This window comes from Sapajus apella, unplaced genomic scaffold, assembly GCF_009761245.1.
Source record: "Sapajus apella isolate SASKATOON/1434 unplaced genomic scaffold, GSC_monkey_1.0 scaffold179, whole genome shotgun sequence".
NCBI lineage: Eukaryota > Metazoa > Chordata > Mammalia > Primates > Cebidae > Sapajus > Sapajus apella.
In genome coordinates, this window is record NW_022437119.1 from 1112043 (window position 1) to 1123586 (window position 11544).

Consider the following 11544-nt stretch of genomic DNA (forward strand, 5'->3'; position numbering starts at 1 on the left):
ACACTTAAATTTCAATTTCACATAATTTTTACATCGTAAAATATTCTTTTGATTTTTTCAACCATTTAGAAATGTAAATCAAAAATAAAAACAGCAACACAAAAACATTTTTCCTAGATTACAAGCCACACCAAAACAGGTACAAAATGGAAATTTGTTTGAGGGAAGCGGAATGATTTGTATTTTGACTGAGAATTAAATAAGGCCATTTTACCTTGAAGGGCTTTTAGATAAGACATCCAAAATAGTAGGTCATGGTAAAGGGTGTGAGAGAACAGAATGAACCACTGAATGGGGGTGGCCATAGGGAATGTTTTTAAGGAAACACCTCCCTGCTATGTGACTCATCAGAATTGAACATGGGGAAATTATGGTGGTAGCAGGTCATTTCAAAATGGACCTTCATGTATTATTTCGGGTGGGAAAATACCCTTTCTTCAACCACATCTTGGCCACCCCAACAACACCACCCCCACAGAGGTGGCAGCGCTTTGTGATGTCCAAGCCACCCCAGGACTACCATTGGATAGCGGTACTCCTTTCTGACCAAACAAAGCTGAAGGGCGGGGCTCCTCATTACCCAGGGGTGGGTATATATAAGGAGGTCAGCAGCGTGGGGTAGACCATCGGGAGGCTTAAATATGGCTAAGGAGACCTACACACCAGTGAAGCCTAAAAAAAAAATGAAACAACCAATTACTAGCACGAAAAAGCCAACCCTAAGAACCAAAGAGAAGAAGGAAAAGAAGAACTCTTGTCAGCAAAAGACCAATGAAAATGGCAAGGTCAGATGACCCTATCCTTGTTCCTTCTCTTCTTCTCCCATATTGTCTTAAGACTCCTAGCATATCCTTGCCTCATACAACCCTATTTATAAAGCTCCCTTTCTATACAACCTCTTTCTCTTCCCCTAAACCAATGTCCTGGTTCACTATGTTGCCCTTCCAGGTGGAGAAGAAAATCACAAAGGTGAAAAAACCCCTTCAAAGAAATTCAGGAAAAAAACCTCGATCACCTCCTTCCTGCTCAAAAAAGCCTAGGAAGACAATGAGACCAGCAGCATTTGTGTGTCACCACAAGCAGAATAAGACACAAAATGAAAATCAGAAGAGCAAGCCCAAAAAACCCCAGGAAGTAGAAATCAGAAAAGCAAGCATAGAAGAAACTGGCAATGTCAAACCATCCCAAGTAACCATCTCTGCTGCCAGTAAATGCAGAGCCTGGATCAGAAATGTAGAATTAGCAACAGCATCTCCATAGGCAGCTCTGGGGAATCACCAATCACATAAAGGCCAAATCTGAGAGCAACGGTGTTCACCCATGTTGAATGCAATAAAATAAGCACAATGCAAAAAGATGATGTGAATGTTTGCCTGTAGCAGGGAGGGGGTTAAGGAAGAAAAAACGTGAGATGGGAGGGAGGCGGAGTCCTCCAGGGTTGGGCCCCAGACCAACAGGCATACAGTTAGCCACTGGGAGATAAGGAGCAGGTGAGGACTAAGAAGAAAATGAAGATAAGTCAACACTTTGTCCCACAGACAGGAAGAAAAAGGGCTTCGGTATTTCTACATGTATTTAGGGTAGGTGTGGGTAGCAACATCAAGGTCTAAATTCCCAGAACCCAGGTAAAGACAAAGAACAGCTGAAGTTGCCTCAGCTCTGTGGTTCTGTGTAATCACTTGCTTTGACTGATGTCTAAATCAGTGAAATAAAGTGTCAAATTTAAGGAGTAAAATGTGGGGGGACAAAGACAGTTTTACCACATTTGAAAATAAAATATTTTACTGGATTTGAACAATATATTCAAGCGTGAAATGTACTTTTTATTGCTCATTATTTTAATACATAAAAATCAAAATGCTAAAATTTTATATCAGTTACATAATTTAGTAGTTGCTTACATTTTGTTTTAATTTTCTTAAAGTTGTCTTATGATTTTTACTATGATAACTATATGCAAAATAATTTATAGAGAAAATTTACACTGCATTTTCTTTCTGGTTATAGTTATTTGTTTAATTCATGTGTATTACTAAAAGTATATTCCATTGAGGAATCCATCAGGTGTGGTGACATGCGCCTGTAATCCCAGCTGCTTAGGAGGCTGAGGCAGAAGTATTGCTTGAGCCCAAGAGGTGGAGGTTTCTGTAAGCCGAGATCTTGCCACTGCACTCCAGCATGGGCGACAGAGTGAGATGCTGTCTCAAAAAGCAAAACAAAAGAAAACTCTCTAGGATGATGGTAAAAAGACATCTCTGGATCACAGCTGTTCAGCAGACCTAGAGCAATGAGTTGAGATTGCAGCAGTCCTGAAAGTTCTGGGAGAGATTTCTTCAAGAAGATGAAATTGCCAGGAGGAGAGTTTGGGGTTGAGTTGGTGGCAAGTACATAGAAAATCAAGTAAGTTTTTAAAATGCTAGGAAAAAATGTGAAGGAGATGGAAAATAATTATAATGTACTTCATGACTAAGTTGACTTTTGTATTTATATAATCATAATAGTGTAAACATTGCATATTGATCTAAACGTATAACTATATTGAGAGTGTATGGATGGGTCACGGGATGTGTGTGTGAGAGAGAAGGAGAGAGAGAGAGAGAGAGAGACAGGTGCAGAGGCTAAATCCTATCTTCAATAGTGTAAGGTCAATCTAAAAAATGTTTCAAGCTGTAAACCCTAGTCATATTCATACAAGCGTGGCATTTGGAGATGTAGATGTAAATAGAAATATAATTGTCTCAAAGAGCTAACTGAAAGTGGATGCATCTGGGGAGCAGAATACAAGAAAGGACTGTTGCTTTGCTTTGCTTTCTCTCTCTTCCTTTCTTTTCTTTCTTTCTCTTTCCTTCCTTCCTTCCTTCCTCTCTCTCTCTCTTTCTTTCTTTCTTTCTTTCTTTCTTTCTTTCTTTCTTTCTTTCTTTCTTTCTTTCTTCCTTTCTTTCCTTTCTTTCTTCTCTTTTTTTCCTTTCTCTCTCTCTCTTTCTTTCTTTGCCATCATGGGGCCAGAATTTCACTTGTTTAAAAAAAATTTTGTTTTACTTTAAGTTCTGGGATACATGTGCAGAACAAACTGTTGCTTTTCTTAAGAAGTCTAATAGATCTAGTTGTCTCTTTAAACAAAATGTGTGTCTATTTATTTAATAAAAAATAAAACTAATTTAAAAAGATATTCCTCCTCCAAATCAGTCCATTAATTCAGTAGTACTCCTTTTTTTTTTTTGAGTCAGGGTCTCACTCCCATTGCCCAGGCTGAAGTGCAGTGGTGCAATCACAGCTCACTGCAGCCTCAAATTCCCAGTCTCAGGGGATGCTCCCACCTCAGCCTCCTGACTACCTGGAACTACAGGCACACACCACCATGTCTGGCTAAATTTTTTGTATATTTTTAGTAGAGACAGCATTTCACCATGTTGGCCAGGCTGATCTTGAATGCCTGGGCTCAAGTGATCCGACTGCCTTGGCCTCCCAAAGTGCTGGGATTAGAGGCGTGAGCCACTGCGCCTGGCCTGATTGCAGTAGTCTTCTAAACTTTCTGCTGAGGCTATGAGCCAAGCCTGGCTTTTGTAAAAAATCATTTCCCTTGAGGATAAGGCTGTGGCTTTTTTTTTTCCTTCAGTACTCGCTGCTTCCACAGTGCTTAGCGTTCCTGCCAGTAAAAGAAGGTGGGGGGTAAGAAGAGATGTTCAACTTCATTAGTAATGCAAAAAATAAATGCAAATGAAAACAACAATAGATTGGATTAGGAGACAGAACACTATAGTGGTTAAAAGCATGGGAATTGGAACTAGACTGCCTCTATTCAAATGCAAGCTCTGTCGCTTGATTCTGTGTGACCTTGGGCATGTCACTTTACTTCTCTTAGCTTCAGTTTTCATATCTGTAAAAAGGAGTTTATACAGTATTTTCTTCTTATGGTTGTTGTGAGGATACAACATATTAATAGGTACAAAGTGCTCAGAACAGAGAAAGTACTTTGCAGAGTAATTTGGCAAGTCTAGTAAATTTGAAAATGCTTATACTTTGTGGCCCAGCAAATCAATTCCTAAGTGTCTCTCTGAGCAAAACGCTCAGAAGCGGGCACAAAGGAACATTCCACAAGAGCATTTTCTCCAGTACTCTTTGTAATAGCAAAATATGGCTGGGTGCGGTGGCTCACACCTGTAATCCCAGCACTTTGGGAGGCCGAGGCAGGCGGATAACTTGAGGCCAAGAGATCATCCTGGCCAATGTGGTGAAACCCTGTCTCTACTAGCTAGGCACAGTGGTGTGCGCCTGTGGTCCCAGCTACTCAGGAGGCTGAGGCAGGAGGATGGCTTGAACCAGTTGCAGTGAGCCAAGATCGTACCACTGCACTCAGGCCTGGAAACAAAGCAAGGCTTTGTGTCTCTCCCCCCAAAAAATAAATAAATAAAAAGCAAAATATAAAAAAGTGGAAACAACCTAATTATCTCTCAGTAGATGAATGGGTAATCAAGCTGTGATTTACTTATACAGTGGAATGCTACAGAGCTGTGAAAATGAATGAACTAGAGTGAATACTACAGCAACATTAATCAGCATGAGTAAGTTTTTAAAAACATTATTGCATAGAAAAAACGAAGGGCAGACATACACTATTCAATTTTCAAACTTGTAAGAATACTTGAATTTTTTTTTTTTGAGATGGAGTCTCACTCTGTCACCCAGACTGGAGTGTAATGGTGCAGTCTTCGCTCCCTGCAAACTCCGCCTCCCAGGTTCAAGGGATTCTCCTGCCTTAGCCTTCTGAGTAGCTGTGATTACAGGTGCCTGCCACCACGCCCAGGTAATTTTTTGTATTTTTAATAGAGATGAGGTTTTGTCATGTTGGCCAGGCTGATCTTGAACTCCTGACCTCTAGTGATCTGCCCACCTTGGCCTCCCAAAGAGCTGGGATTACAGGCATGAGCCTCCAGGCCCAGCCAAAATAATTGTTTATATTCATACATTAAGTACAAATATATGCACAAAAGTGGTACATGACAACTGCAGGACAGTGGTTACCCAAGGAGAGATATGGATGAAGCAGTCATGGGTTGTAGAGTTTTGCTATATTTGTAATACAGTATTTCTTCCAGCTGAAGCAAATGAGGCAAAACAGTAGCGTCCAGTTAATTGTGTGGTGTGATTATAGGTGGCTATTTTATCATTTTATCAAATTCAATTTACAATTAATTTGTAGATTTAACTTCTATAAAATATGGTTAATAAACTGAAAAAATTATATAAATGTTAGACCATTATGATTATTCAAATGTCATTATTCAGGCAATATACAGACATGCAGGGCAAAGATAATGCTTAAGTTGGGGAACAGCCAAGGTGTAATGCTGGTACACTGTCCTAGCATTCTAAATTTCAATGAGTTTATTCTTTTTTTTGAGACAGAGTCTCACTCTGTTCCCCAAGCTGGAGTGCAGTGGCACAATCTTGGCTCACTGCAACCTTCACCTCCCAGGTTCAAGCGATTTTCCTGCCTCATCCTCCCCAGTAGCTGGGATTACAGGTACCTGCCACCATGCCCAGCTAATTTTTGTATTTTTATTAGAGATGGGGTTTCACCATGTTGGCCAGGCTGGTTTCAAACTCCTGACCTCAGGTGATCCTCCCGCCTTGGCCTCCCAAAGTGTTGGAATTACAGGTGTGAGCCATCACGCCTGGCCTGACTTATTCTTTAGGTCACTTTATGGATAATGAAGACTGATTAACAAAAAATAAAATGATTCCCACTTAATGCTGGAAGTAGCAATGGAGAAAACTTGAAGAAGGCCAGACAAACACTGATACAATTTCCCATCCTTAAAGTCTGGCTCAGCTCAATTCTCCTCTGTGAACCCTTCATTGACCACCCTCCCCCCCAGTCAGAATCCACCTTCCTAGGCTCCTGCAGCATTTCATCACAAGGAATGTTCTCATTAGCTTTCCATGAATTTGTCTTCCCCAATGAGTTGTAAGACTGAGAACAGAGATGGTCTCTATTTCACCTCTTATATTCCCTACTGGGAATATCCTTTCTTACACACTTGTCATTTGGGTTATATGAAATACAGTAGCTTGTTTTTTTTTTTTTGTTGTTGTTGTTGTTTGACACTGAGTCTCACTCTGTCATCCAGGCTGGAGTGCAGGGGCACAATCTCGGTTTACTGCAACGTCTGCCTCCCAGGTTCAAGCAATTTCTCGTGCCTCAGCCTCCTGAGTAGATGGGATTACAGGCACACCCCACCAGGCCTGGCTAATTTTTGTATTGTTACTAGAGGTGGGGTTTTGCCATGTTAGCCAAGCTGGTCTTGAACTCCTGACCTTAGGTGATCCATCCGCCTCAGCCTTCCAAACTGCTGGGATTACAGGTGTGAGCCACCGTGCCCGGCCTATAGTAGCTAGTTAAACTAAATACCATTCTGTTAGCTTTTATTTGTTTATTTTTGAGACAGGGTGTCACTTTGTCATATAGGTTGGAGTGCAGTGGCATGATCACAACTCACTGTAGCCTTGACCTCCCAGGCTCACGTGATCCTCCTACACCAGCCTCCCGAGTATCTGGGAATACAGGCACATGCCACCACACCCAATTAGTTTTTGTATTTTTTCTTTTTTTTTTGGAGATGAGGTTTTGCCATTTTTCCCAGGCTGGTCTCAAAGTCCTAAGCTCAAGTGATTTGCCTGCCTGAGCCTCCCAAAGTGCTGGGATTGTAGGTGTGAGCCACCATGACTGGCCCCCATTTTGTTAGCTTCGTAATAACATTAACTAACACTTATTAAGCACTCACTAAGTTTAAACCAAGATAGATGAACAGATATTCACATATAATACTTCCCAAAGTATCTTCCCAGTACTATTATTACTCTATGCTATAGGTGAAGAAACTGAGGCTCAGAAAGATTAGGTAACCTGCCCAAAATCACTCAGCACTTAAACTTAGGTAAGTTGACTATGAAATCAATCTTCTTAAATATCTGTAGATTTCCTTTTTAAGACATCTTGATGGCCATTTAAGATGGCCTCCTCGGAGGTTGCGGTGAGCCGAAATCCCGCCATTGCACTCCAGCCTGGGTAACAAGAGCGAAACTCCTTCTCAAAAAAAAAAAAGAAAAGAAAAGAAAGATGGCCTCCTGTGATTCCTACATCCAGGTAGTCATTCCCCTTGAATGTGGGCTGGTTTGTGACTTATTTCTAACTAAGAGTATATGGTGCTGGCCGGGAGTGATGGCTCATGCCTGTAATCCCAGTACTCTGGGAGGCCAAGGCAGGTGGAACAACAGGATAAAGAGGAGCAACATTAATTTAAGGAGGTAAGGAGTTCGAGACCAGCCTGACCAACATGGTGAAACCGCATCTCTACTAAAAATACAAAAATGAGCCAGGTGTGGTGGCATGTGCCTGTAATCCCAGCTACTTGGGAGGCTGAGGCAGGAGAATCGCTTGAACCCAGGAGGCCAAGGTTGCAGTGAGCTGAGATCACATCACTGCAGTCTGTGCAACAGCGAGACCCCATCTCAAAACAAAACAAAACAAAACAAAAAAAGACGAGTATATGGTGCAGGTGATGGGTTATCACTTCTGTGATTAAGTTACAAGAGATGGTAATCTCTGTTTTTCCAGCAGACTTGTTATCTTATTGGCTTTGAAGAAGCAAGTTGTCTTGTTGAGAAGGATGCTGTGGCAAGAATTTTAGGGCAGCCCCCGGCCCATAGCCAGATAGAAACTAAGGCCTTTGGTTTTACAAACCACAAGGAACTTAATTTCCCCAGCAACTACATGAGCCTGGAAGCAAATCCTTCCCCAGCCAACCTTCAGAAGAGAATCAAGGTCTAGTTAACACATTGATTGCAGCCTCAGCAGAGACCCTGAAGCAGAGGATCTGGTTAAGCAGTGGCCAGGTTCCTGACCTACAAAAACAGTCAGATAATAAATGGGGGTTATTTTAGGTTGTGAAATTGTGGCAATTTATTGTGCATTAATAGATTACTGACAACCATTGATGATATTGCTAAAACTAAGTTATAAAAATTATGTATATTAATATACAAATATTGCAAACACATATGAGTTTACTGCATGTCATGCACTATTCTAAGTACATTACATGTATTTACTCACAACTATCATATGAGGTAGGTACCATTATTGCCTCCATTTTCTAGATGAGAAAATAGAGGTATAGAAGTTGTCAGTAGCTCAGTCACACACCTAGACAATGGTAGCACTTAGATTTTTATACAGGCATTCTGGCATTGGGGATCTCACTCCTTAACCACTCTTATGTTCAATCCAATATTGTAATTTCTGAAAAAAGATGCATGAAAGAATGTGGCCATTAAACCTTAATTTATTCACATTTATTTATTTATTTTAATTTGTGTAAATATATAGGATACATAAATTTTGTTACATGTATATAATGCATAGTGGTCAAGTCATGGTATTCAAGGTGTCCATCACCCGACTACAGTAAGTTTTTGTTAAGTATAGTCATCCTACATTATTAGTAAACATTGAAGTTATTCCTTCTATCTTACTGTATGTTTGTATCCTTTAACCCACTCCCCTTTATCCTTCCCCTCCCCCAACACATCCTTCCCAGTCTCTGTTACCTAACTTTTTACTCTCTACCTCCATGAGTTCCAATCTTGTAGTGAGAGCATTAACATTTATTTTGAAAGCATTCAAGCTTAAAACAGCCACACCTAAAAGCAGATGTCATAAGGAAAATGCTTTCCTCTATCATGACTCTATCAAGTAAGGTCTTTCCAAAGGTAACTATGGAGGTTGAGGGGTTGGAATCTAAATAGATGAAAATTGAAACTAACTCTTGAATACTTTGTCTTTTCTAATCTAGCCAAATGCTCTCAATTAAAATAAGTTACACTGCAATTTATTCTCAAAATGTTTTAATTAACTCAGAACACAGAGACCTCGATATTTACATGATTTCATTTTATTCTGGAGGTAAAAACTAAAATAATTTACATATTAGATTCTTGACATTTCATTTTTAGTGGTACTTGTTGAGAAAAGAGGAAGGATTTGTCTTCCAAACCAAACACTGAGGTCGAAAACAGGATAAAGAAGAGCAACATTAATTTAGAACTAGGAACATTATTTCCAACACCGTTTTTAGCGCACTACCAATTTTTACCAGAAGTTAATACATATTTATGTCAATAAACACTTAGTCACCAGAAATAGCATCTGCCTATCTTTAGAATTCTGTATAATGGTGAGCTTCTTGGTAGCTAACAATGATGGCAGCCACAAAGGTGGCAATCTCCCAATATCCCTCCAAAATCAATACAGAACAAGAGAAAAACAAAACTATGCACAACCATACTCTGACAATAACGTGAAGAGAAAGAACACCCCAAATTCAAAATAACTGTAAGTCAAAGGAGAAATAACACCAAATCATAGTGTGTTTCTTCTCATGCTTTTCATTCTTCCTATTCTCCCTGCCATGAGGTATTGTCGCCAGCAAGGCTGACTGAATAAATCTGAGGGAAAAACAGAAGAGGGAAGATAGCCTAAGGGCCAAAAGATAGATAAAACCACCACCAGAAAGAGTACATTTACTCTAAATTTTTTTAAAAAGTGTTGTATATCAGAGTATATGGACCGCAGGGAAACGATCTAAAAGTATATGTGATTTGAAGGGGCAGTCTTTGAAACAGCCTCTGGGTGAAGAAAAAGATAAAAACGTAATGAAGAACTCTTTGGCAATTGAGTGGTGATGGGGAAAAAAGCAAAAGGTCAAAATTTGTCTTCAACAAGATGAGAAAGAACCAGAAAATCTGAGAACAGAAAACCCCCCTTCCTTATTACCAAAACAAAAGCACAAATTTACTAAATATCTGGACTTTGTTATGCTGACAGAAGAGGGCGCTATTAAAGTAGGAATTTCATAAAATGCCGCAGTATCACAAAATGAAAACCAAAAAGATCTATACAGAGTTGTTGAGAAAGAAATTTATGGCACTAAATACAACAGAAAGGAGGAAGGACTTCAAATCAATAATCTAAGTGACTACCTCAAAAAAAAAACTAAAGAAAGAAAAGCAAAATAAGCCCCAGGCAAGCAAAGAAAAGAAATAAAAAGAGCAGAAATAAATGCAGTTGAAAATAGGAAAACAGGCTAGGCACAGTGGCTCACACCTGTAATCCCAGCACTTTGGGAGGCTGAGGCAGGTGGATCACTTGAGGTCAGGAGTTTGAGACCAGCCTGGCCAACATGGGAAACCCCGTTTCTACTAAAAATACAAAAATTAGCCAGGCGTGGTGGTGTATGCCTATAGTCCCAGCTACTTGGGAGGCTGAGGCAGGGGAATCGCTTGAACCTGAGAGGCGGAGGTTGCAGTGAGCTGACATCCCACCACTGAACTCCAGACTGGGTGACAGAGCAAGACCCTGTGAGACTCAGTCTCAAAAGAAATGGAAAACGATAGAGAAAATGAAGGGCTAAAAAATATTCCATAGTGTTCCATGTTGTTTATCCATTCATCAGTTGGTGGACATTTGGGTTGTTTTCACTTTTGGCTATTATGGATTATGCTCTTATGAGTATTTGTGTACAAGTTTTTGTGTTGACATAGGTTTTGATTTATCTTGGGTGTATATCTAACAGTAGAATTGCTGGGTCATACAGTACCTCTGTATTTAACTTTTGCAGAACTGCCAAACTGTTTCACAAAGTAGGTGCATCATTTTACATTCTCACCAGCAGTGCGTGTTTGAATTTCTCTACATCCTCACCAACACTTGTCATTATCTTTTTGATTCTAGGAATACTAGTGGGTATGAAATGTTATCTCATTGGGAGTTTGATTTCCATTTTCCTAGTGACAAATGATGGTGAGCATCTTTTCATGTGTCTATTGGTCATTTGCATGTCTTTTTTTGAAGCAATGTCCTGAAATTCTTTGTTCATTTTTCAATTGGGTTATTTGTCTTTTTATTATTGAATTATAAGTACTCTATATATTCAGGATACAAACCCCTTGCCAAATATATGATTTTCATTTTTTTTCTTCCAGTCTGTAAACTATCTTTTCACTTTTTCAATGGTGCCTTTTGTTACAGGAAAGGGGTCCTGATCCAGACCCCATGAGAGGGTTCTTGGGTCTCATGCAGGAAAGAATTCAGGGTGAGTCCTTAGGGTAATGTGAAAGCCAGTTTATTAGGAAAGTAAAGGAATTAAGATGGTTGTTCTATCTGTAGAGTGCCTGAGGGATGCTCATTGCTCATTTTTATGGTTATTTCTTGATTACATGCTAAACAAGGGGTGGATTATTCATGCATCTCCTTTTTAGACCATATCGGGTAACTTCCTGGCATTGCCATGGGCATTTGAAAACTGTCATGGCGCTAGTGGGAGTGTAGCAGTGAGGATGACGACCAGAGGTCACTCTCGTGGCCATCTTGGTTTTTAGTGGGTTTTAGCCAACTTCATTACTGCAACCTGTTCTATCAGCAAAGTCTTTATGACCTGTATTTTGTGCTGATCTCCTATCTCATCCTGTGACTTAAAATACCTT

The 11544-nt window shown here is 39.9% G+C and overlaps 1 protein-coding gene across 1 annotated transcript; it reads left to right on the forward strand.

The window, feature by feature from the left end:
* Positions 1-602: 602 nt before the first annotated feature.
* LOC116543030 lies at positions 603-1358 on the forward strand. Its single transcript, XM_032268322.1, has 2 exons — positions 603-785; positions 949-1358. Exons 1-2 carry the CDS (start codon positions 642-644, stop codon positions 1258-1260), a joined length of 456 nt encoding a protein of 151 aa, XP_032124213.1. The 5' UTR covers positions 603-641; the 3' UTR covers positions 1261-1358.
* The last annotated feature ends 10186 nt before the right edge of the window (positions 1359-11544 follow it).

Bases quoted from the DNA above. Each gene is read 5' to 3' on its own strand.
- LOC116543030 (XM_032268322.1), top strand. From the start codon at position 642: ATGGCTAAGGAGACCTACACACCAGTGAAGCCTAAAAAAAAAATGAAA. The intron at 786-948 runs GTCAGATGACCC...TTGCCCTTCCAG, and splicing joins AGACCAATGAAAATGGCAAG to GTGGAGAAGAAAATCACAAA.